Source organism: Uloborus diversus, chromosome 7 (assembly GCF_026930045.1).
Source record: "Uloborus diversus isolate 005 chromosome 7, Udiv.v.3.1, whole genome shotgun sequence".
Taxonomy (NCBI): Eukaryota; Metazoa; Arthropoda; class Arachnida; order Araneae; family Uloboridae; genus Uloborus; species Uloborus diversus.
The window spans coordinates 104,909,405-104,937,402 of NC_072737.1; the positions used below are offsets into that span (position 1 = coordinate 104,909,405).

Sequence of the window (27,998 nt, forward strand, 5' to 3'; positions counted from 1 at the left end):
CATATTTACACATAACTTTAAACTTAAAATTTTACAAAGTACACGGTAAATTTGCATCATAAGAATGTTTAATTAGAATACTCAGCAAAAAATGTATATCATGGAAACAAAGTAAATCTATTCCTTTTTATGTAATGCCATTATAAAAAGCTGTTAAACAGGATGCTAAAAAAAAATAATAAAAAGGGTATAAAAGAAAGGAATAATTAAAGAATTTTTATAAAATTAGACAAAGATTTAAGTTCAGGTTCATATTCAACAGTTTAGATTTATGATTTTCCAAGTCAATATGCAGACACATAATTTTTTAAGTAATTTATGAACTCCAGATGCTGGTTGGAACTTGTTTCATAACATAACCAAGAAAGAAATAAAAAGTATTACATCACGTACATCAATACAGTCTGAAAATCAAAGGAAAGTCAGACTGTAAAAAATATTAAAAACAAAGAATGATTTTTAGAATAGAAAAAATGATTTTAAGAAAAACTGGAGCAATATTTTCCCAAATACTTTAAAAAATAAAATTGTTATGTTCTTAAAGTAATAAGTATAAAATAATGCACTGAAAATATAAAACAAACACTCAATAAAATAAACAATTAAAGACATCATTAAACAAACACTCAATGAAAAAGTCTTAACACAATACTGAGGGGACCAAAATGATTTTTTCTGTTAAAAGATGTGTACTAAATTACACCAATACATTGCTCAGTCTGCTACATCAACTTGTGTTAAAGGTATTTCACTGCACTTTTTCCCTTTGCAAAAAAAAAAAAATATTAAAATAAATTTTCAATTTGATGACGTCTAATTGTAAATAGATAAAAACATTTCAATAAATTAATTTCCAAATTGAAATAGTTACTAAGTTTTAAAATCCTTAAGACTTGGAAGAATATTCATTGCTTCAAGAAAAACAACAATAAAGAGAAAATAAGCATTATGGTTTGAATATTGAGAGATAGTTCAAGATAGGACAGTTAGTAGTGGCCCTTCAGTTTGAAGAAACTAGCCCAGGAAAGTCTGTAAAAGTCATTTCAAATATAAAAGGACGGATGTTTGTTCTAGCAGCATAAAAAAATTCTTCAGCTTTAAAATACAGAGTCCTTCACAATAATATAAGCTTAAAATCTACATATTAAAAAGAAGGAAATATTAATGTTATATAAAAAATGATCTTACACACAAAGCACTCGTATGTACTTGAATAGGGTTGAAAACCTTGACCCTCACTCAAAAAGGCACAATAGGTATAAAAGAGCATGAGTGAATGCAAGGGCACTGTTCTAAGAACAAGGATAAAAACTTAAAACACAGCTAAAAGCCAGATACAGTCTTCCACATCTTCAATTTGTACTTAGTTAAAAATCAACACTGATAAAAACAAGCCTTTCATACATACATACATACATACTTAATGATTTAACAAATAACACCATTACTGCTTATCCATTGTTCTTAGAAACACCGCTATCCTATAAAACATGCAACTTTTTAAAGATTTATACAAGATGCTCAAAAAACATCAAAGAGTTACAACACCATCATCTTCTGAGATAGAAGGCTTTTCTGGCGTATCCTGAACCATCGAGACCGTATGATCACGAATTTCATCTTCGTCGTAGTGATCATCATCACTAGGTAGAGATTGGTTAGAATGCTGAGACCCGTGAGACATTTGTGAAGAGTGGCCGACGGATCCACGCCTGGGAAAACCAACACTGGACTGGTTTGCCGGCCGAATTGTAATAATTAAGTTTGATGAATTAGCTACCATCATATCTGTGACTTGATCAAGGGTCTTCCCGGCCACTTCAATGCCGTTCACCTCGAGCACTTCATCGTTGACAGCCAACAGTCCTGTGCTCTCGGCAAGACCCCCAGGGACAAGCCGAGAGATGAAAATTCCAGGTACTTTTTCGAGACCATGAGGTGTCACCCTTACACTCGTTCCATCACGGATGTAGAAACCCAAGGGCTTATCTGACCCATGCTTGACAAGCCTGACTCTGCGGCAGGTCTCCGGAACAACATCTACGTCAATGATTGAAGAAACTTGACGAAAATCCTCCGGGAGACTTATGGATATATGAGGTCTGCTTTTTGGTACTACTGATGGTAACAAGTATTGGCCAAGAAATTTTTTCCTTTTCCAACTACTGCCATAACCATTCAGTTCTTCGCAACTCTCACCTACAACAAAGATAGAATCTAATGAAATAAAAACTTCAAAAGGTAATGTAGTACATTTCATAAAATCCTGCCATTCATTCATTTCTCTCATAGATTATAGAAAAATGTACCACAATTTTGCAGTCTTTAACCTTTAATAGTAAAGTGCATAAAAAGGCAATTAAAAAAGAGAAAAGGTTTTTAGGTTTGACAAACTAAAAATTAAGGATTTTAAAGAATATAAAAACTGGTTTATAAAAGTTAAATGCCCAACTTACAAATTGAACTAAGCAAGGGCGCCCATATGCAAAATTGTAAGGGGGGAGGGCAGATATTTTCCCTGTGGTTTAACAGGTTATTTTCCCCATGGAAACTGATTTTAGTGCAGATTAGAGTTATTAAAATTTGATGTTTTTAATAACTTATTCATTAATGGCTGGAAAAGAAATGTTTTCACATTTTTGCAAAGAAAAAAAGTACTAAAAGCAAGGAAGTTCTAATTTCAAAGGGGGGCTTCAGCCCCCCTTGCCGCCTATATGAGCGCCCTTGGAATTAAAAGAAAATCCAAAACCGGGAGGGGGAATGTTAAGAATAAGGTTATTTACACACAAAAAGAAAAACAAAAATCCGAGTTATTGAACACAAAGCCAGACCTTTTTCTCCGGTAAGTTCCCTGCATTTATTATTGGACAAATTTGAAGCAAATAAAGCAATCTTTAGTAGTAGTAATCTAAAACAACATAAGATGAAATCTGAGTGTGTAAAATATTTTTATATGTTTTGAGAAGCCTATTGATCCAAATTTAAAATGAATTTATGCATGGATTTTGTAACTTCAGATTGTGTTTTAGGGTCACTAACTTTCAGAGGCTTAAGAATATTATTGTGTAGAACCAAGAATGCAGAATAAATTGCACCTTGGAGATTTTTTGAGAGGGATAAAATTTACTACATTACCCTCATGCTATAAATAGTTTAATCTAGTTTTTATTATTAGTTCTCTCTCTATAATCCATCAAGTTAAGTGCTTTCAAGTTTACACACCAGTACTAAATAAAATACTGGCTTGGAAATGACCAAATAACAGGACAAAGTAAAAAAAAAATAAAAATCAAAGAACTTAGTATATGTCTCTGAAACTGTCCAAAAATTTTCTTTGTCCAAAAATTATATTAATATTTTGCATGTATTAATATTCAGCATCTTTTATGATTCACAATAAAGTGCCAATCTTAATAATAACAATATTTTTAATAATTAAGGTGGGAGCTCAAGCTGAATACTTTAAAAATAGTTCTTAAGTACAGGCGTCCCTCATTTAACACATTACTTCTACAACATGGTTTCGATATTACACAGTACCAAATTTGCGATTATTATAACATGATTTCGATATCACATGGTACGAAACCTGAATTTAATACTTCATGGTTCTGATATAATTCGAATGTTATATCTAAAAAAGATGGAATTTCATTTTTGTTTAATACATTTCGTTAATGGTTGATAACTCTAATAAGTTTTTACTTTTTCTTTTATGAAACTTGGTTTCGATGTAACACGGTGCACATCCCTTGATTTACATTATTTCCAAGTCTTTTATAACACGGTTTTCATATAACACAATATATCTTAACCTGATTTTTCTCATGCACATGCATAAATAGTATTAAAAATAAATAAAAATGTTATTTTAAAAAAAGTCTTGAATCACACGGTTTAAATACTACATGGAACGAATTAACCGTGTTATGAGGGATACCTATAATTAATAAAAATTACTAAATTACAATGATTTGCAACCATCACATATTGATATTTTAAATGAAACAGTACCAAAAAACACTTATAGCATTTAAATACGTGTTATAAGTCAAGTTCAAACAGAATAATGCAAATAAAGAATCAAACTAGAAGATATATTTTCCTTTCTATTACATCTAACAACTTACAAAAAAAGACAAAAATGAATATACATTTACCCTTTTGATTAAGTGTAAAATTTAAGTGCTAAACATATTAACATTATTATCTAGATATAATTTTATTCAGAAGGGTTGGGCATTTTGCTGGAAAAATGGTATACTTGACAGGGCAGTGTCAAAAACTGGAAAAAAAAACTGGTAAAAACGGCAAAAACTATGAAAATCGGCTAGACTTCAAGAAATTTAACCAAAACACAGAATTATTTTGTATCAATGCAGAATACTGAAATTGCATGATTGTGTAAACAAACACATCACTGTCAGTTTTTTTCACAATAGACTAGCAAGTTAATCTATGGATTTTTGTGTCAAGATCCAATTATTTTAATTGATTACATGAAATTAACAGACATGTTGAATTCATCCAGCAATCCCCCCCCCCACTTTTTTTCCCTCTGCGTACAATACTTACTTTTGTGACTCGTACTTTGATCTTCCTGAATTCATTAAAAATACTGAAAATCACAAGTCTGATAAAAACCTAATCTGTTCTGTAAATAAATTTTTGTAATGAAGAGGGATCTATGAAGAAAAAACTTATTTTTCAATCTTCCAATTTGATGTAAGTCATGTTGTCTTTTACAGTAATATGGTGTACAGGACAAATTTACACAAAAAAAAACACACGTAAACCTACAGTTCAACATTCAAGCAGCTAATAATTACTTCAAAAGCAACAAGATTACATTTAAAAAGTGCAAAATCAATCTGTATTTCATCGTTTTTTAAATACTGACTCTATTTTTTATATCCTTTTTTTTTAATTGGGAAAAAAAATTACAGATGAACAAGATTTTTTTTCCCCATAATAGATGGTTAAGTAGTTTTAATTAATAATTTAATGCTATAATTCCTTCCAAATGTTTGCTAGGTAAGGGTCAAGTGTGAATACATTCTCAGGCCGAGGACTGCTGATGGCCTTTGAAAAAAGTGAGAAAGGTGACAAATTTGAAAACAAAGGTGACTAGAAGGTGACAAAAAAAGTAACTAAAAGGTGACCAAAAGCAATTTGTTAAGAACTCAAAAAACAGAAAAGGATTATCTCTCTTTACTGACTTTTACCAAAATAGTCTATATACTTTTTGTAAAGATTTCTACAGTTTCACTTTCAATAGATGTTTTAATTTTTTTTCCATTTTCATAGTTTCTTCTTCACAATCCTTTCTTTTTGCTTCTGTTTCAATTCCAAATCCTTTTTCTTTTTACATTCCTCCATGCATGTTGTGTAATTTGCATGTGCTTGTTGTGCACATTTAATCATTTGTGGACCAATTGGTAAAGAAAGCAAATGAGGATATTCTTTTACAGCATCTTTAACTATAAGTATGCTGTTTAAAACCCTTTCAGTCCTTGCTGTCTTATTTTCACCAAAAAGATGCTTTGAAATGGAAAATAGTCTTTCAATGTCAGCATTACCATGTGATAATGCAAGTGAAGCTTTTATCACCTTAGAAACATTGGGAAACTTTAGAACATTGGAAGTTGAGTCCTTTTTTGAAATGTGCTGCTGCCAGTAGATATCAATGGTTTTTTTTTTTTTTTTTTGATGCTTCATCATCTTTTTCCAACTGCAAAAGTTTCCATTCATCTTGCAACCTATCGAATGGAACATTAAAAGGCATGATTTTGGTAATCTTTATCAAATCCTTACAGCTTCTAGATTTACTTCTCTCTTTTGGATCCAAAAATTTGAAACTTTTCAGTAACCCGTTTGATATGCAACTTTTTTCTATTACATACTTGCATGCAGTCACACAATACTTTTTAACACCTCTTAAAAACAAAACCTTTTCATTTTCTTTCAGTTTTGACAGTTCATCTGTCACCTATCCACTAACAACGAGATCTTCAAGAGGTAGTCTGTTACCAACTGCAAACAGTTTATCCGTGTCTACATTTGAAAATTCAACTTTCTTTATGACAGAGGCTTTTATAACTCGAGCCATAAAAGTTTGAACAATGGCCTCTATTTCTTGGTACAATTTGTGTATCATAGGCGTTTCGTGAACTGCATAAACAAATCAGCAGATGAAAAGATAAAATGCAGCTCAGCTTTTAAAACATTTGCAACAGCTTTATATGACCTGCATTGCATAGCTGAATTCTTTTTCAAAGGCACAGGTGTTTAAAAAAATAATACTGAAGAGCATCCCACTGTTCCAGTAGTCTGTTTGCTGCAGGTCCAAGAGTAAGCCAATGAGTAGCTGTGTGTTTCAGGAACTTGTGACGAGGTGTATTTAGTTGAGCTTGCACTTCTTCAAAGTCCTCCTAACGGGAAGGCCAACCATCAAAATAGCTATAAGTACTAAGAAGAAGTTCAGATGCTTCTTCACCTAAATACTGCAATGCTTTGACATACGCATTATGCATTGTATGAATACTGCAAGTACCAATATTTATTAGGCTTTTTTCTCGTGTCTCAAGGATAATAGTGTCAAACAACCTAAAAACCTATTTATTAACATCAGGACCATCCAAAGGAAAGCATGAGACATTTATTCATGGATAATTACTCTCGGTAAGTGCTTCACATAGCTTCTCAATCGAAATTTCACCAACTGCCTTGCCCAAGAAGAAAGTTTTGAGATGCCTTGTTGTGATGCAACATTGGCTTTCAGACCAATATTTTGTTGTTCGTTGCAGTTCTTTTTTGTCTTTGACATTGGTAGTTTCATCAAAGCTCAAAGTATAATAGGATAAACATGCTTCTTTTAACATACACTCCCGAAAATAAGGAGCAAGTCCATCTGTAGAAGGGATAGAAAGACTGGTTCTGCTCATAGGGTACAATTCCAAGCGATAAAAAGATTTCCCGATAGCATAGCTATTTTTCTTAAACAACAACAAGGTGAGGGGGGGCATATTTAAGGCTATTTTTAAATTAATTTCACTGTTAAAGCTACCATTCAGATACTTTTCAAAGATTTCATTATTTTTTAAAAAAATTCCTAAGACCATTTCATAAAAGGTGAGAAAGGTGACAAAAGTTGCAAAAGGTGACTAAAAGTAACCAAATTTTCAAAAAGTGACTAAAGGTAAGAAAGGTGACTGACTCCTCGGCCTGCATTCTTGAAATATCAGAAACTGAAGAGTGAACAAGTGTATACATTTTTTTAGTTCTATTTTTAGGAAAGTTGAAAACCCAATCAGGAACTGAAAAGAAGCATGTACATATCTTCTTTACTTTCAAGCTTCACATGGTTGCCAAATTGGCTTCTTTAAAGACAAATTTGGCTTAATTTCCATTTCTGCCGATTTGGGGAAAAAAGGCAAAAGGTATTTTTGCCATGACTTTTTTAACCAGTTTTTTCCACCTATGGCAAAAACATGCCAACCCAAGGACAGACAAATATGCCTTTTAAATTAATAAGAAAGTAATATTACATTGAACAAATGCAATATTCTAGTAAAACAACCAAATAAATATACAATATTATGCTGAATTACTGCTCACAAACTCAACACACAAAAATTTAACACCTTTAATGTCTGAAAAGTGTTGTTTATGGACCTCTCTCCCCCCCTCCCCTCAAAAAAAAAAAGCAAAAAAAATAAAGTAAAAATAAAATACACTAAAATGAAAACATAAACAAAACAATAAATAAACAAATAATAAAACAAATAAAGCAAAGCAAAAGAAAGTATAACTTAAAAAAGTAAATCAAAATAAATACTTAATTAGACAGTTTTTTTTTTGCTTCAATTAATTACTTTCTGATAACAAGGAATCATTCTTGATATCAGACTTGATTTTTCAATTATGAATGATTCTTAAATCAAGTAATTTAAACTAGTGTACTTGCCAACATCTAGTGGGAAAAATCCTGTAGAAGATTGCAACACAAATTTTAATTTTTTGTTGTTATTTAGGGAAGATAACTTTTTTAAAATTATCCTTTAAAATACAACTAATGCAAATTCTTAACATGTACACATGTGAGAAATGCTCATAATCCAGGATTCAAGAAAAACCGGTGGAGTTGGTAGATATGAATCAGCATGAAATTCATTCTGATCCTTTCTCATCGAGCTAAATACTTGTTCTCAAGTGCTTGTTGAGTGGAATGAATTCAATTATAAGGATAATATTGGGTATGGGTGTAAAACCATATTTATCCTTGCAGGTTGATTAATTATAAACCAAACTTTATCAATTCAATCGTCGTTATGAATGTCATCAGTGAAACTTACAAATTTAGAACAATGGAAATTTACTTTCAAGTTTACTCTTTTGGGTACCATTTACAAAAATGTTCAACAAAATAAACAGTTGAGCCCGCTTAATGAAACAGTCGATTGGTTACGAAAAATTATACTAATAAGTAGAGTATTCAATTATCCAGGACCACGATGACCACTTACAATAGTATGCTATCTTATATGTCTAAAGAATATATATCTATTATCTAGTATGAAGAGATAATTTTTAGAATGTAGTCAAAGTCCCATGCTGTTGTTGTTGTGGCTTACCCTTATGTCGTCTGACGGAGTCGGACAAGGTTCATAAGACTAGGCTTGCCTGATTTCAGAAACGTTCAACTGGGACACCGGAATGCCCCCCCCCCCCCCGGCGTCTCTAGTATTTAAAGTGGCTGACTTTTGGAGTGCTTTATAGGAGAGTTTATTCTTAATGCTATGAATAAATGATTACCATGAACCTAAAATATGGGTAGTAAAAAATGACATGAGCAGATAAAATCTAAACATTTCACTGCTTAGATGCAAATATTTACAATTTATTTTAGTTAGTAAAAACAAATTTAAATGAGGAATAAAAAATTGTGCAATATTTAGATAAACTTTTCATTTTATAGGACTTTTTTAGTCTTTTTTGGTTATAAAATCTTGTAAAAATCATCAGAAGCTAATGCGGTATTATTTTTACAAGTCAATGTTACAAATGATAAAGCAATTATCCTAAATAATTCTTCACAGTTAATTATTTTTAGACATTTTTGGTTATTTGTAATCAAATTTATCTTTTTCCGGAACGTGAAGTAAACCGGCCGGGACAATCTGCTTTTGTTTGAAAACCGGGACGTCTGGCAAGTCTACATAAGACCATTGACCCTTAAGAATTTCAATACGAGGAGGGGAGAGGAGTAAAGATCTTCCCCTACAAGTCCCAAGCAGCTCATGATATGTTCAGGAGACGCCCGCTGAGTTTGGCATTTTGTACAAAGAGTAAAAACCTTCTCGCCTTCATGGAAAAAGAGACTTTTGACAGTTGAAGGTGAGACTTTTAACGTGATCACTTTTCAATCTTGAGGCAGCAGTCCCCTAAATCTTATTAATGTATTAAGTTGTAACAAGTAGAACTGAACTTTTGGGCTTGAAGTAGTGATGTGGATCGGGTAAATACCCAGCAGGTAGGTAAATATTTTTTGGGTATTTACATAAGGGATGGGTAAATACTCAAAAACTGGCTATTTTACAAAAAAATGCAAAAAAGTGATAAGGGATTTTTTTTTAAAATCTAAATATGAAATAATTGGTAAAACTGGTACATACATATGTACTACACGGTTTATACTATTTTTTATTGAAAGACTTGATGAAATTATGAAAGAATCATATCGTGTGAACCAAAGAATCTTTCTTTTCAATGTCATAATTGGAGAAATATAAGCAATTCAATGATGAACTTCAGGATTTCAAAATCACAATCTAGGTTAGTCACATACAAAATGGGGGAAAAAAAAATGAAGCATGAGGGAAGAACTGAAGACTGAACTTGTTCATTATAGGGAAAAGACAGATATGAGGAAGGAAAATATTGTGGGAAGGATTAGAGAGTATGAATCCTTTGTTATGGTGGAGAAGTTTACATGGAACCAGTATTATATATAGTAGAAGTGGCTTTGCGAATTTTAAGTGCTCTTGTTTCATCTGCCGCTATTGAAAGAACTTTCAGTAATTTCAGTTGGATGCATAGCAAAAAAAGGAATCGATTAACATCGGAAAGAGCAGCTCAGCTTACCTATTTAGCTTATAATTGGAAACCTCTAAATTGTGATGAATCAAACCAAAAGAAACAAAGACTCCAAATGCATACTACCCCTGAAAATGAACAACCTACTACAAGTCAAGAAATACTCGCCTAAGAAACAGATTATTTGTCCAATTCTTCTGACAGTTCTGACCTGGAGATCAACTTAGAAACATCTGAATCTGATTCAGATTAGTTTTAAACCACAACCTAGGAACTTAAAACAATTACAGTTGCGATTGTTCTCAATTTTGTTTTCTGCATTTTCCCATTGTTAAAAGTGGGGGGGGGGGGGGGGGTATCACCTTTTCAAGAATTTAAATAATATCTGAAAACTGTTTGTACAAAGGAAGTCAAAAGTTTTCTAAAGTACACTTTTTGACATGAAGCAAAAACGTGTTATAAACATTTTTTTCTTTCAAACAATCACTTTTGAAAGATAATCTTTGTGCTTAGAAAAAAAAAAAGCAAATACATGATGTGCTTTTTAATGTTGTATTATTTGCTTTTATAATCACTTTTATATTAGGCTTAAATTTTCTTTTTAAAGTACAATTTTGGAATTTTATTTTAAGAGTTATTCCATTAGTAACACAGGATTTTTGAGACAGTATCAAAATTTCTTCCTGCTGCAAGTGCAGCTATCTTTAATTTTTCTTTCCCATTATCAGTCCTTTATGACTGAACAAATATCAGCAGTTTCTTTCCTTTAGAATTAAAAAAAAAAAAAATTAAACATCTTCAAACACATTTTACTGAAAAAGGATAGATCAAGTATTTTTACGCTAACATTTATGTTGTACTGTATTTATTTTTAGTACTAAACTGTTTTGTTCTTTAAATTAAAACATTGTAAAATAGCTGTACCGTCTCTATTTTTTTCTCACACAATACATGTGCTTGAAATACAATAAAAAGAGAAAGTCAAAATATCAAAATGAAATAAGCGAACTAAGGACTGATACGTTATCAGGGGGTAGACCAGCCACTTAGTTTGCAAGGTCCATTCTTCAGAACATTTTTGGTTTGTTACTTTCTATTTTTAAATTTTAAATGTTTCTGTATATTATGTGTGTGTGTATACATATATATATATATATATATATATATACAGCAAAACCCCTCCTAAGGGGCATCCCTCAAAGGCGGACACCCTTCTTAAGTGGACAATTTTTAACTCCCCAGTTCCAATGCAAATAACATTATTGAACTCTTGTCCTGCAGATACCCTTCTATTGCGGACAAGAAAAATTTTCCCGTTAGTGTCCGCATTAGAGGGATTTTACTGTATATATATATATGAGATGCAGAATACGCTTGAACACTTGAACTAGGTTTGGAGGAAATTTCTGCAAAAGATATGGGTAAATAAATAGTAATAATAAATTGAGCGAAATTTTGTTACATTTTGATGTCATGCAAGGACATATTACTGGGTTATAAAAGACTAGGACCTTAAAAAATTGATGTTTGCTTTTTTTATAACCAGTTAAGCTTTTTACTTTTTATAGAATGGCTTTTTATATCTGAAATTTGGCTATCAACATTGATTAGGCATATCCAACACATTTAATGTGAGTATCATATAAGATTGCTAAGTTGTTTCACACACTAAATCTTTAAATATGTGATAAAAATACAATTTTTGGGCAAAATCTTATGTAAGTGTAAAGTAGCTTAAAAGAATCAATGATACTAGCATAAATTTCAACAATAGCTAAAATGATAATGGATTACACACATACGCAAGCAAATCTTGCAAGCAGAAAAGTCCAACAGATCAAGATAGGTTAACCACAAAGAACAGGAAAGGGAGAGGAATTTTTTAAAAACTGGTATGGTCACTTGTTTATGCACGTAAGTAGTGTAGATCTAAAAATCAGGTTTCAACTATTTGGATTTCGGTGACCATGCAAAGGCTGATGTCATTGGAAGGTAGAGGGAAGAAATAGGAATGTCTAAAAATAGATTTTACACTTGTTAAGTCATAATTTGCACATTTATCTACATTCAGTTAGTCATCGGCAAATAAAAGAATTTTTTTAAAAACTGAAATGAAGTTGATAATTGGGAGCTGACTGTAATACCTAAAGTGTTGAAATTAATACAGCTAAAATTCTCTTTAAGAATACATTGATTTTTACATAGTACAGTAAAACCTGTAAAGTTGACCATCTTTGTAAGTTAACCACTTGTCTAAGTTGACCGCTTTTGTCAGGAACGGAACTAATCCTATTTTATATAATGAAGGAAAACCTCTGTAACTTGACCACCTCTCTATCTTGACCACCTGTCTACCTTGACCACTAATATACACCAGCTTTGGTTTGGAGTATTGTAAAAAACCCTTTGCAAGTTGACTACCAGGCAAAAGCATTAGATTGTACTAAAGGTTTCATCAGTTATGCCTCAAATAAATAACCAGACATTTTAGAAAATCCTATGAATATTTATGTTTCCATCGAAAAACATTGGGCTGATGTTATGTCCCATAAAATGCGCCGAACTTCAATAAGGAGTTATTTTGCTGGAAAGTAGATTACCATGGTTACAAATGTTCAAGAAAAAAATCAAAAGAAGAATTTGAGTTAACTTTTGACTTATGAATTTTTAGGAATTGTTAATATCAAGTAAGTTGTTTTTCATTTAGTAATGACATTTTTTTTTTTTTTGATTGATTCACAGAAATTTTAAATTTGTATGATACTTTACGAGTCATTATAGTCAATAATCCCTAAAAATATTTAAACAACATTTTTTCTTATTGTTTTAAAGTAATGTTAAACAATGAAAGTGAGTTTAAAGTATTCCAATTAGTTAATGAATGCATGGGAGAAGAAATAACAAAAAAAAAAAAATTCATTACTACCCTCTATAAGTTGACCATCTGTCTAAGTTGACCAAAGTTGTCAACTTACACAGGCTTTACTGTATATACGGAGCAGAAGTATATATTTCAAGTGCAAATGCTTTGCACACATCAACTAGTGTATATATAACCAGCCAAGAAACATATTTAGGAATTTTTAAAAATAAAAGAAAATGTCTGCAGACAATGCAGGATGAATATATAATCAATCAACAGAGAAATATGTTGATGCATGCCATTATGATGCTAGATGCAACATGCAATTGTCACAAACCACTTATGCCTAAAGCAATTGAGAGAAAAGGGAAAAAAACCATACCTTTTCCTCAATGTCAAAATTCCTGAAAAAAAGAAATGTGTTCAACATAGTATTGGTTTCAGCAAAAGGTATTTCAATTAGAGAAACAAGGTAACTAATCTACACCCAGTGATCCCCCTAGACAGAAAAAAAAAACATGTTAGGTGGTTTTCAGATTTTATTTAGTATAATTTGTGTTGCTTGTTGTTTGAGAAATCATTTTTATACTAATAATATACAGATGAAGAGTTTGTTTGAATGCGCTAATCTCAGGAAGTACTGGCTCGAATTGAAAAATTCTTTTTGTGTGGAACAGTTCATTTCTTGAGGAAGGCTATAAACTATTTTTTTTTTCAAAAAATTCAGATTGACCGAAATATTTGTAATTGCAAATTAAATGTTTAATTAATTGTTTAATTCCTAATAAACGGCGGGGTAAGTTTAGTTCTTTGAATTCCTAATAGATGTCAGGGTAAGTTAACTTATCCAGAGGGCGCTGGCCGACAGTGTCAATAGCAGCGAGAAACCTTGCCATGACTGAGACGCTACCTTATTGTGGAACTGTTGTAGTCAGCTAACTGATTTTTGAATGCGTTTTTTTCAACATATATGTACATAACTTGATTCTGTAGGATTTTTCTATTGGGTTTTGTTTTCATTATTTCTTCAACATTTGTTTTTGTTCTTATAGTTGAAGATAGTAACTAATCTAAGTAAATAATTTGATTTGTCATATTATTCAATTGTGATTGTCCTTCATAACGTCTTTATTATAGTATTGTTTGCTTGGCAAAACATTTTAAATTGCAGAAAAAACTCCGCTTCACTCACTAAAGGGAAGGCTTAGGATAGCGTAGTTACTTGGTGTGCTAAGCAATGAACTATACAGTTGAAGGATTATTTTGAGTTTTAAAACTACTGTTAATCTTTTGATGTGTTTTGGCAAATAGTTTTGTTAGACCAAGAGACTTCAATAGGTTTTTTGAAAAGGTGTGTATGCATTTTAATTGAAGAAAATGGATAATTCCTCATCAGAAGGGGGAGGGATATTTTTTTTTATTCAACAGACTTTCTTTAAATTCTTAGCATGGGCATCATCACATGCGGGTACTGTTAGTTATATAATAAGACAAAACAGAATGTAACTTGATTCTCTTAACGTCGAGTGGGGCATGAAGCCGCTAGAGTGTGTTCCATCCAGCCAGGTTTGATGTCTCCCTGGCACTCTCCTAGCTTAGCCAATCAAAGACATTCTTTCCTTCATGGCCAAAGGCAAAACAGATATAGACATAAAAATATTGCATCAGGACTTCAAAGTAATAATTTCCCCACAGGGAACCTAGCGATTATGCATAGCATTTTGGCGATTGAACAGAATACTCTGCCAGCCATTTAGCATTTTGCCTTAAATAATAAATTAGTTGCTTCAGATCTAATCTTTTCCATCTTGGTTTACTCTGTTTTAATGTATCAACAATCTAAAATTCAAACAAATAGTATGTTCCATATCACCTACTAAAAAAACAGAGTTGACCAATAGTAGACAAAAATTATTTTGAAACAGCATCTGTTTGCTGCCCAAATTTAACACATATTTTTGCAGTTCTGAAAACAGTAAGCAGAATTTTATTTGCTATATTTTTAAAATAAAATAATGCTCTTTAAGATAGTTGAATATATAACCCTATTTATCTGTGCTCTTCTTAGAATCTTTTGATGGCCATTTTTTAATAGTTCTCCAAAAACCCACTAGGATCTGTATTCAGCTAAACGAAAATAAAATGCCCCTGGGAAATTAGCAAAGAATGAAATATTTGCAATCATTCTTCTACATAGAATGAAATATTTGCAATCATTTTTCTATACAATAACTAAATGTCCTTTACCTTTTGTGCTTTAGGCTCATAAGAATGAATAGATAAAAATTCAAGATAACTATTGCACAGAAAAAAAGGATGGCGAGAGAGTAAAATTAGAGATTGTTTTCTTTAATTTTTAATAGACCATAAGTTTTATCAAGAAAAAAAAAGCCCTATCAATAAAAAAATACCAGGGTGGTATTTTATTAGAACACCTGAGAACTGAAGTGAACCACAAAAGCAAAAAACTTAAGAATTATCCATACAAAGAGATACAGAAAACTGTGAATAATGGAATAAGGCTCATAATTTAAAAAAAATATATAAGAGCAAACAATCGCTTTCATTATTTTTTCTTATACAAAATATTTGACTTCATTAGGCTGTGTGCCCGTAGCAGGCAGGCGTCATTAGGAACAGAGGGGTACCTTCTTTTACCTGGTCTCAGATAAGAAATTCAAAAATTAAATTTATAATATTAAACTATACAGTTCAATACTTAAAAGTCTTCATATCACAGGTTAGGCCCGTGTGAAAGAAACAACCATCATGAGAAGGCGAAGCCAGAAGAAAAGTGCAAGATATTCGACATAGGGCCCAAAACGTTAGTAACAATAAGTATAATCAACAAATTAAAAACTTAAGAGGGAGAAGCGCTCATTGGGGCAATCGGCAGAAGGGGAAATGTTCTCATTGGTCAAGGTGGAAAAATGGGGAAATCCGCTCTCAATCGTTGCGTCACTGTGCGGTAGTTGAAATTAATAGTTGCATAATTTTAAATCATATTAAAGGATTTGATAGTTGTCGTTCATTGGAAATATAATCGATTTGATTAGCAACTTCTGGATTATGATGGGGGTATAATTTAGTGAGGAAAATAATCACAGATGTAATAATAAAAGTGGAAATAGGTTCAATAGCTCCTTGTGAATCATACTATTTCTGACGTAATTTGGGAGGTCCGTCGTAGCCTTTAGAACTTTATTTACAAAATATTCGACATAAATTAGTTTTCATTTGCCATTTTACTATCTACATTTTAAACAAAAAGAAAAAAATAAGTACCTGAAACATTTGTGCCAAAACATCAATGAGCAAACAAAAAATTTACCTTTTTTCTGTACAATTAACCTAAGTAACCAAGGCCAAGAAGAGTTGATAGCTCTAGCAAAGTTATCATCATTGTTGATTGGCAGCAGATCTCCATGAACAGGATCCGTATAGCTGATTGTGAAGGAAACTTCATTTAATTTATGAAATTTTTCTATCAAATTGTAAAATTCTTCAAATGTAGTAATTTCACTCCGGTCCAGGGAAAAACGCCTGAATTCCGCTTCCAGCTGCAACAATTAGAATACATGTGAAAAATAAAGAATAAGCATAGGTAAATTTATCTAAATATGAAAAGATAAATTATAAAAAATAAGGAGAAATACTATGGCATTTTAGAAGAAACTCTAAATTTTATTCAAAAGTGGTTCAGGGGACACTGGTTAATTGAACCAACCGCTTTAATGAATCAAATTGTCAAAAACAGAATAAAATCCAGCTTTATTGAATTAGTCACTTTCTTGAATCAGCCGCTTTATGGGATCAAAAACGTTTAGAACAAACGTGATTCATATAAGCAGCCGCCACTGTATATATAATTTAACAGCTGCTTTTCGAAAATCATGAATGACGAAAATGCTTTAAAACATTAACAACAAAACTTTTAATACCCACTTTTCTTTTTATCACCTCATGTGTGCTTGATTTATTAAATATGGTACATCAACAAGAACCTTTCAATTTGACACCTACAAAACTTTTCTCAAGCATCAATGTGACATATGGATTGATTGTTTTTTAAACACTGATGATCCAGATGCATCTCTTTTACAAAGCTCTCATTTCTGAAATGGTGTAGCAGACTCCTGATTAACCAGGATAGTAGGGAAATGCCTTGGTCCAGATAAGAGAGCAGCCAATATTTTTCAAATCAGGTCAATCTTCTGATGATTTTCAGTCATATATATAAAAATATGAAACATGTTTGCTCTGCATAATTTTTCATAAAATGTGAGAGGATAAGGTGCAATGATCAACTTAATTTTTATATCAGAGGGGGAGGGTTACCCCAGCGGGGCTCACCCTCCCCTGAATATGTTACTGATCCAGGATAATCCAAATTATGCAACTTTTGAGAAAATTTTTTTGAAAATGATATAGTGTAGTTTAAATTAGGACATTAACAATACACAAATTAAGCAAAAAAATTATACATTTTTTAAAAAGTGGAAAGTTTTAATGCTTATGGATTGTTTTCTCCACAAAGTTAGACAAAGTCAAGTTATAAGTTATGAAAACAACTGGATATGAACTAAAAAATATGCAGCGAATCCCGTTACAACAAACACTAATACAACGAACTATCCATTTTAACCCCCTATTTTATATTTATTACAAATATATTTATATCCATTTTAAATCCATTGCTCGTTACAAAACAAACAAAAATTTTGGTCCTTTAAAGTTTGTTGCAACGGGATTTCCCTTTATTTAAGCAAATAAGAAAGAAATGAAGTAAATTCTGATAGGTTATGGCCTGCTAGGTTTGGTATACGCCCAAAATGTCGCGGCCAAAATGTCGCCGGCCCAAAATGTCGCCGGTCCAAAATATCGCCGGTCCAAAATGTCGCCGGTCCAAAATGTCGCCGGTCCAAAATGTCGCCGGTCCAAAATGTCCCCGGTCCACAATGTCGCCGGCCCGAAATGTCGCCAGTCCAAAATGTCGCCGGTCCAAAATGTCGCCGGTCCAAAATGTCGCCGGCCCAAAATGTCGCCGTCCCAAAATGTCGCCGTCCCAAAATGTCGCCGTCCCAAAATGTCGCCGGTCCAAAATGTCGCCGGCCCAAAATGTCGCCAGTTCAAAATGTCGCCGGTCCAAAATGTCGCCGGCCTAAAATTCGCTAGTTCAATTTGTACGAAAAATTTAAATGTACGTCGATGCTTTCCAGCATAAAAGTTGCGAAAGAATATTAATTGCCTTTCAAAGTAAGTTCCTTCAAAAATTCCAAACGTTTTCTCCTGTCTTAATTCGTAAACATCGGATTAATTCCAGAAAATTAATAGTTTTCAGAAAAACATACGTTTTTCTGTATACTATTACAAACGTAAACATGTGAAAGGCTGCTGCAACGGAATTCTCTTTCTCGTTTAATCTGATTAATAATAATACTCAAGATGTAACATAAAGGATCAAGATGTAACGCCAGGATTCAGACAAAAAATTGGTATGGAAGTAAAACTAAACTGTTCTAAACGCGAATGAAAGAATAGTGAGGCGCAATTTGAATATGGTAAGAGAATAGGCGGTTTGTATTTTTTGGCGTAATGAAGTAAAAACAAATAACTCCTTCACTCTAGCATATTATTACGGTAGCGACAGGTCAGTCATTTAGGGGATCAGGCGGAATGGTCCTCGACTTTGAATTTTTTTTTTATATACAAGTGGGAGTGGTTTTTATAGCAATCCTATGAAATTTGCATTGGTTATACATTCGCCGTTATCCTCCCTCTCCCCTTTCACTGGAAAAATTCGAAATCACGGGCCATCAGGGTGGAAATAAAGTAGAAAAGTATCTTAATGAAATTTAATTTTCTCATAGATTTATCAACATTACCCTAAGAACTGTAAAAAAAAAAAAAAAAAAAAAAAACTACGTTTTCAGTGAGATATACGTTGGTTAAAGTAACATCAAAACTGCCGTAGGAACTCTCATCTCTTATGAGTAAAATTCTGAAATTACGTCGAAATGTTCACCGTCAAATCTTTTGAAATCAATGAAACCCGTAACTGCTAAAACAGATGTCTTTCACTCAGATTTTTGAAAAACGACTCTACGCGATGACAAATATTTTCAATTCTCAACATTCATGAAATTTATATATTCGATAGAACATCAAGGGACAATTTCAGAACAGGTATTTTATTGAAGGTTTTCAAGAGGATACTTTCATGCATGCGAAGTAGCGCTTGTCAGCTAATCACATTTTCCAATTTTAAATAGAAAAGAAAAAATTTCATAATGTAGGGTGAAATAACTGATATCAATGAGATTATTCAGATCAATTTTGACCTAGACTTATTTTTGAAATGAGTTTCAAAAAGTAATAGTTCCAGCTCAATATAGCTTGGTAATTCAGAAAGAAAAGAATATTGATAATAATAATAATAAACAAATAAGTTTTTCTCTCTCAGAAAAAATTCCTGTTTTAATTAGTGAATTTTTACTACTCAAATTATATAAGAATGCAAACTCAGTTTTTATTTAACACTCACGCTAGTTAAAGTGCTACAAAAATGAGAGGAATACACGGCTAATTTAGATTTTATTGATATCATGCTCAACCTCTCATATATAAATTCAGTATATTTTTCATTGTTTATTTAATTACACTGACTCACGTAAACGATTACGAAACTCAACTTAGAACGAAAATAAGGCTTGTTTTCGTTTAATTTCACTTGTATACTACATTTTTGTATGAATCCTGGCATTACTTCTTGAGATGTAGCAGTCACATAAAACGATAAAAATTATTCTGTGATCCATCCTTTTGGGATGACTGAAGCCAAAAATAAATGAGCAACTCGCCCTTTAAGATATACCTGTAGACCAAATTTTGTCTTAGGACTAGTACAGTAGACCCTCGTTTTACGCGGGGGTTATGTTCCACGGAAATGCTGCGTAAATCGAAACCGCGTAAATTGAGACCTAATATTAGTGTCAAAATAGGAATTAGGTTCCGTAGATTAAAAAAAATACTTCATTCTACTGATGACTAATTGTATAATAAGTTTAATGTGTACTTATATCAATTTTTATGCACAATATGCATAAAGAAAACAAACTAATTTCGTGTTCTGTTTATGAAGAAGAGCTGACTATGATAGTTTTTTGGTAGTCATTAAGAATTTTTCCTCCAATTCTTTGCTTAGCATTAACTCATCCATGATCACTTGCGTCATTTCCATGATAGAATCTTCTTTCACTAACAAATCAGAAAGATCATTCCTATTGTCTACGGATGGTTCGAAAATTTTCAATGTGAGCGTTTTTGGTTGTGTGTCACTGGAGTCGGTATCCGCGTTGGTTTTGACCTCCTTTTTCACTCCTAAAAGCTCTTCTTCCAGTGAGTTCTGAACTGTGTGAGTTTAATCACTTTACTTCTGATGGAAAAAGCTCTGAAACCAATCGCATAAAATGTCTCCAAGGACCCAAGTTCGATTATTAGCACGCCAAAATGCAGTTAGTTACGTGTAATCTGCAATCTTTAGGAGCTTGGGTTTTGAAAGAGAGGAAAATGTTACCTGTTTGCATTGCCGCATCTGCGTAAAACCGAAACTCATCTGCGTAAATAAAATAAAGGTGTCAAATCTTCAACCGCGTATAATCGAAACCGCGTAAAATAAACCCGCTGAAAACGAGGGTCTACTGTATTACTTTTTGAGATATATCAATCACAGATAATAAAAAAGAAAGGAAAACACATTCGATTGCTCCACCCTCTGGTGTTATTGAGCCCAAAATCTGTTCCCCTGCTGCTTCCTAACATTTTATTTGATTCCGTTCATCATTTTTTGAGCAATGACAGTCACGCATATCGATGAAAACGTTCAGTTACTCCACTATTTTGAACTAATTGACGCAAAAAACCACGCAGCCCTAAATCATATATGAGTACTTGCGGGTATCGTTCGAATTCTTACTACAGGTTTTGACGTAGAATGTCCCCAAAAAATCGGTCACATACAAACGCACACTATTCTTGAAGAAAAGTTTAAAATAATTTAGCGAACGTCAGAACTGAACGTCGTCAGAACGTTTTACAGTTGGTAGATAGCGAGTCACAAGAAATAAGATAACGTAACGCTTGTATTCTATTTGTTTGCTGAAAAACAGCCGAGGGTTGCGAATCAAAACGGAATAATCTTTTTAGAATTTATCATGAAACTCAGTTAGTCCAGTTCCATTTTTAACGGAGACATTCATTAAAGGCAGTAACCATTTATTCTGCAAATTTGGTGTTAAACATCATTTTTGTACATTTAAATTTTTCTTACCAACTGAATAAACGAATTTTGGATCTGCAACATTTTGGACAGGCGACATTTTGGCCCGGCGACATTTTGGCCCGACGACATTTTGGACCGGCGACATTTTGGACCGACGACATTTTGGACCGGCGACATTTTGGACAGGCGACATTTTGGCCCGGCGACATTTTGGACCGGCGACATTTTGGCCCGGCGAAATTTTGGACCGCCGACATTTTGGACCGGCGATATTTTGGACCGGCGATATTTCGGCCCGGCGACATTTTGGGCCGGCGACATTTTAAGCCGGCGACATTTTGGACAGGCGACATTTTGGCCCGGCGACATTTTGGCCGCGACATTTCGGTGGCGACATTTTGACCCCAAACCGCTAGGTTTACAAGTGAATCAAGCAAAAACAAGGCGATGAAAAAAAATATTTTTCTCCATTCTCCTTCCGTTGGAATGCTTCCATTAACAGCAAAAATCAATTCATCTCATGCAATCAAAGAGTTGTTCATCATTCCTAAAATTGTTTTCTATTGACTCAATCCGCTCTTCATTATTTGCATTAGTGGATGAAATAGAGGTTCAGATTTCTAAGAGAGATGTACATTAACCACAACTTTCCTTATCAGTTGGCAACATGGAAAACATGATATATGATTCACAGTGATACCAGCATTACCTACATATGGTTTGCTTACACAGTTCAAAATGAAGATGGAAAAGATATCCACAAAAAAATAATGAACTAAGTGATACATACAGTTCATTTGGATATTTTAATAGTCATAATAAACCATTTAATAAGCAGGTGATCAAAATATGAGTGATAAAAATGTTAGGTTTAGGGGCATTCCACGGTATTTTTGACATTATGTAGAGTCCGTAACGTGACCTTTTTTTGCCATAACTTTTTAATTTACCATTTGATTTGCAAATTATTTTAATTTGAGCTGGTGTGTTGGTAGGAAAAGATCAAAATAAAATATGCTAATAAAAAAGTAAATTAAAAAGTTATGGCAAAAAAGGTCACGTTACGGTCTCTACATAAATGTCAAAAATACTTTGGAATGCCCCTTTATGCTGCTGCTTTTGAATAAATGTATAGTTCTTCCTCGTTTATCTGGACTAGCTGGGTTCAATGCAATCGGGGGACTCTTATTACCTTCATCATGCTGGTAATAAGTAAAATATATTCTTAAATAAATAGACACCATACATGCCCATATGGGGGAGAGGGGCAAGTGGAGCTCAGTATATATAGTAGCAATATATGCAAAGTAAAGAAGAATAATTAGTCTTTACTTGTTTCTGGTAAATAAAAATTATATTGCATTGGCATAGAACATTCTGGGTTTCTCTGGATATAAAATGAACTCATCAAGTCCACCATTTGCCACAAGGTTAAGAGGAAAAAATGTTTTTTTGGTTATTCCACATTATTTACATACTATATATTAAGGCATTTCACAGAAAAAATTCTGAAATACAGTGAAGCATCCTCATTTATACATTTATTTTTCATACATTTTTTATCAATTATATGTTTTTTAAATTGGTCCCTGCAAAACCTAATACATATTAACCTATACCTATTATATGTTTTTTCATTTGTAAGCTTTTTTCATACATTCCTTTCAAAAACGTAAAAACAGTTCTGCACTGTACTTCTAAATGAAAGTATAAGAATAAAAAGTTTTTAAAACGTTTACGAATCAATCATGAATCAACATAAAATTTCTCTTCAATGGCCTTAATAGTTTATGTTGGAAGAATAAAAATTTTGTTGTCATGTATAACAACAAAAATGTTTTAAATACCTATTGAAGTACATCTGAACTTTGGTGCAAATAATATAACATCTAATGTTGGCTACTCAATCATCTATAACACTTATATTATGATTGCAGGGGTCTGTCCAGGATTTTTCACAAGGTCCGTTTTTTGTGAAAAATCAAATAATTTTGTGAAAAATGAATTAATTTTGTGAAAAATCAAAAAATTTCGCAAAAAACAAAAAAAAAATTTTTTTTGTTAAAACGAAATTTTAGAATTTAGAGATGGCACAAACTGCATCAATTAAACTTAAAGTTGAGTGTTTTCCTCTTCTACGTCGAGAAAATCATTCTGGATTTTTTTTCTGATATTTGGCGGGGGGGGGGGGGCATCGCTCTTTCAAGTATCAATATTTATCTACCATTCTACATTATGTTAAATTATACTAGATATATTTCTGTACAGTACTTAAAATAATTGTAACAAAAATATAAATAAATAAAATAAAATTCAGAAAAGGGTTCAGCATTCAACTTTTTGACCCAAGACACTCTTAAAAAGCACAGAATTTTGTTTAAAACTTTTTATTTCAACAAAAATAAAAAGATATTTCAATTGTTTACCTCTTACCAAAGCGTAATAATCATCAAAAATTCGAAAAATCGGATTCCATAGCGGATGCAAAGAGATCGCAATTCTCAAATTGAAGGCATCAAAAGTATAAAAACGGCTTGTAAAAGAAATATTTTTGATAAAATTATTTTAAAATTGCATTTTAGAGTCCTATGATAAACATATCATTAATATCTGTGGACACAGTTGACCCAAAAAATACAATAAAATAAACCATCTATTCAGCATTTTAATTTTTGACTCATAACAGAAAATGGAATTTTGCTTTAAAAACTTGAAATGAGAGTTCTAACAGAAATTAAGAGACTTTTCATTTATTTGAATCCTAATAAAGAGAAGTTAGCTTGAAAATAGAACAAAACATGATTATCATATCGGATGTTAAAAGATTGCATTTTTCAAAATGTAGACATCTAAAGAAAAAAAAACGGTAATTAAAAGAGTTTATTTAAAGTTAATCACCCTTGTTAGCATCGAAAAATCAAAACCCATATAATTTTCTCCCAAAATAACAATTAAACATAGCACCCGGCATCCTAAAAACGCAAATACTGACAAGCTGGCAAAATGATGAGAATATTTTCTAATCAAGTCATTATAAAGGTTCAACACCAGACGCTAAGTGGTGATAATTTTGAAGATGGTAACCCTATCTGAAGCGATCATATTTTTTCCTCACCCTTACTATCCCTTTGCAGTTCTAAGTTCATTTCGCAGATATATATTATTATTGTTTATTAAATTATGAGCAGAGAAAAGTGCTTACCAATGCCTTTTCAGAAAAGTTTACAACAACACCGCTGCTAATTAGCTGTGATAAAACAAACAACCATTATATTTATTTGGCAGTAGCAATTATTTATCGCTTGCAGGAGCATCCCAAGAGTGCCGTTTTTTTTTTTTTTTCAAAATTAGCCGATTTTGTATAAGCTGATCCCTCTAATTTGACTTAAAAAAAGGTTCCAAAAATTGGAACAAATCTGATATACCCCCCTCTTGGCGACTTTTTCCTGTTGGCGCCAAAAAAGCGTCGCCAAGAAAACTACGTATGACGTCATATGTCATACATCGTTCTTAGCGATGCTTTTTTAGCGCCAACAGGAAAAATTCAAATTATGTCATTAATTATTTAATGAAATTAATGCATTAATTTTTTTCCGTTGTTTCTCCGGGATACGAGCCCTCGGTCTCATAGTACTTTCGTAATGAGACCTCGGCTCGCCGGCCCTGCCTCGGTCTCATTACGAAAGTACTATGAGACCTCGGGCTCGCCAGGACCTCGCTGCAGCTCGGTCCGTTATCCCTCCGACTTTTAATATACATCACAGTCAGATATAAGTCACAGATCTCCTCCGTTCAGTATACAATAAAGTCAGATTTTATGTGAAATTAACACCATTTTTGTGCTACAAAAATGCCAACCAGACCAAAATACAAACTACCAGAAACACACTAAAAACACAATAATTCAAAATATGTTCACTTACCTTTTTTACTTTTCTTTTACTTCCTCACGTGAGGCAGTGCACATATGTTCCGCTCTTAGGGAAATTATCCCATTTTTTATTATCATTACTTTACAAAAATATTTAAATATAAAATATATATATAAAAAATCTATTTAGGACTCCGGTACGTCCAAACGTTGGACGACCTGACGAAAAAGAAAAAGAAGATTCATTCAAAAATTTCAATTGATACATTTGGACAACATCACAAAACGAACTCATAATTAAAATAGAAAATTCAACTAAATTAACATTAAAAAACAACAAGAAAAAGAATACTCTAAAATAAAGTTTGAATTGAAACTTTATTTTAGAGTATTCAACTTAAAATCTCCCTAAGAGCGGAACATATGAGCACCTACCTCCTACCACACACACACGTGAAAAAAGACAGACTTCGAGAAACTACTTTCCAGCGTTCAAGTTGCAAAACCAGGGTTGCCAAGTTATCGCCTTATTGGCGATTTTCGTATCGAGCGAAAAATTAGAATCTCGCCAAGAGGGGGGCATATCAGAGGAGAGGCCAAAAATTATCGGTTTATACAGAAATATGCGATATTTTGCTTTCAGATTTGCTCTTTCAATAAACAATTTGTGACAGGTCTGATCTTGTTTATCAGAATTTTGTGAAGGGTGCGTTTTCTTTGATCGGGATTTTGTGAAAGGTCCGTTTTGTTTGATCGGGATTTTGTGAAAGGTCCGTTTTGGTTGATCGGATTTTTGTGAAGGGTCCGTTAACGGACCCAAATATCCTCTGGCCAGACCCCTGGATTGACACCCCAACATGAATAGGACCCATAACTTTATTTTTTATTTTTACAAACATAAAGATCACAAAACTTTAAATCCTATCCTGCAGACATGGATATTGCGCAGCACTTAGAAGATGTTCCGTAGCAGCAATGCCTTTCCCAGAAAATGTTCAAAGTTTGCAGCAGGGTTTCCGCTACGGTCGCATTTTTCGCATAATGCGAAAACACTACCTGAATTGCGAAAATAAAGAATGCATTTTCGCTTTTTTGCTCAAATAAAAAATAAATTAGTTTTTTAAATAAAGAAGAAATGTATAATCCTAGAGAGGAAGCGTGCATGGCAATAATCAACTTAATCTTTTTTAAATCTTAGCTAAGATGTTTAATCTACAATTAAGTTCAATAACTATTAATTAGTCTTATCCAGCATTATGTCCCCCCAAAAACTGCTTTATTAGGAGGAGGGGACTGCAACGTTCTAAACACCAATCATGTTTTCTTTATTTTATTTTTTAAAAAAAATTGCTGTTGTATTTATTTCTTCAAGGATGTCCCAAAGGAAATATGAATTTTATTTTCAACTGGAGATGAAACACACTGAGGCATATATAAATATATGAGAATGTGTAACATTTTAGCATTTTGCTAACATTTCTCCATCAATTTTAGCTTTTATGCTAAACAACTTTTGAACCCAGCTTAAACCCTGGTTTGCAGACAATATTGACATTTTTTAAACAATTACAGTGGTGTCACTACAGGGGCGGGGAAGCTGCCCCCCCCCCTGGGTGTCACTCCCCTGGGGGATGACACCCAAAGTGGAATTGCCAGTTTTTGAATATGAAGCAAAAATACATTTTTTAAGACTACAAATTTGAAAATTTTCCGTGGGACAAGCCTCCGGTAGGTAGTTTCATGGTAGTACTTGACTTGCTTTCAACTTCATGATATTGCTGTTGGCGTGATATGAGCCATGAGAGGAGCACAGGGTTTTTTGCAGAAAATTTTAAACAAATTACTTGAGTTTGCCGACAGTTTTAAATTATATAGGACATCTATTCATTACATGGGGCATGCGATAAAGAGGTATCAAAAGCTAATGAAAACAATAAAAATTTACATTAATGTTCACTTCGACAAAAAAATACTGACGTAGTATTTACCTTATACATTTACACTGTAACTAGGTAAGCGTACCCTATTCATCAGTGCATTTAAGTACCTGAAGTTTCTAACAAACCATAAATAAACTGACACAACAAAACTACATAGTTTAGGCAAAAAAGTTGCCAAATTGATTAGTAAAATTTAATTAGAAAAAAAAAACAGTAAGACCATGCCCACAAAGGAGCATTAGACTACTATGCTCTAGGAAATGATTCAAAATTGCCTAACACAGAACATTTAAACGGCAAATGCTTTATAGACATCAAGTGAAAAACCAGTACTAATTCATGCTAATCAAAAAATGATTAACGTATTTAAAATTAAACATTACTACATTTGTTATTATAATAAATGTTTCCACTTATTATGACTCAAGTATTGATCCTGTGAGCAGTAGAAATTGTCAGTAAACGCAGTTGTGAACGATAAATAGCCAAGGTGTTTAAATGATTCGTCAAAACAATAATTACGTAATGAGTATATTGAAAACCATACTTATATTGACAAAGCACGTGAGAATTATTTATAAATATGCGTGTGACAGGTGTCAATGGTAAATTTTGTTTGTACAAATCAGTTATCCATCAAAATGTCAGGTAAGAAAATAAAATAGTACAGACAAATTATGAAAAAGCTTGCACTCCCAATTAAGATGTCAAAAAACTATAAACACGCCAAGACGACAGGATAGGCATCCGAGTTTTCATTATACTTACCTTACTTTTAATCTCAATACGGCTTCTAGGAGAACGGTTAGGCGTTTTGGGAGTTTTTGACATGTTGATAGACATGATTTTACTTGAAAGACATTCACTAAAATAGCTTTTATTTCATGACAGAATGCACAAAAAATTATGGACGGCATTTAACTTTTTCATATCCTAGCCACCATATCG

At 32.7% G+C, this 27,998-nt stretch overlaps 1 protein-coding gene across 1 annotated transcript; it reads right to left on the minus strand.

Moving 5' to 3' along the window:
• Positions 1-1,272: 1,272 nt before the first annotated feature.
• LOC129226064 (partitioning defective 6 homolog gamma-like) lies at positions 1,273-27,993 on the minus strand. Its single transcript, XM_054860646.1, has 3 exons — positions 27,819-27,993; positions 16,290-16,518; positions 1,273-2,199 (listed from the first exon to the last, which is right to left on the minus strand). Exons 1-3 carry the CDS (start codon positions 27,891-27,893, stop codon positions 1,532-1,534), a joined length of 972 nt encoding a protein of 323 aa, XP_054716621.1. The 5' UTR covers positions 27,894-27,993; the 3' UTR covers positions 1,273-1,531.
• Positions 27,994-27,998: the final 5 nt, after the last annotated feature.

Bases quoted from the DNA above. Each gene is read 5' to 3' on its own strand.
- LOC129226064 (XM_054860646.1), bottom strand. From the start codon at position 27,893: ATGTCTATCAACATGTCAAAAACTCCCAAAACGCCTAACCGTTCTCCT. The intron at 16,519-27,818 runs GTAAGTATAATG...TAATTGTTGCAG, and splicing joins GTATTGAGATTAAAAGTAAG to CTGGAAGCGGAATTCAGGCG. The intron at 2,200-16,289 runs GTAAATTTTTTG...TCTTTGTTGTAG, and splicing joins GTTAATTGTACAGAAAAAAG to GTGAGAGTTGCGAAGAACTG.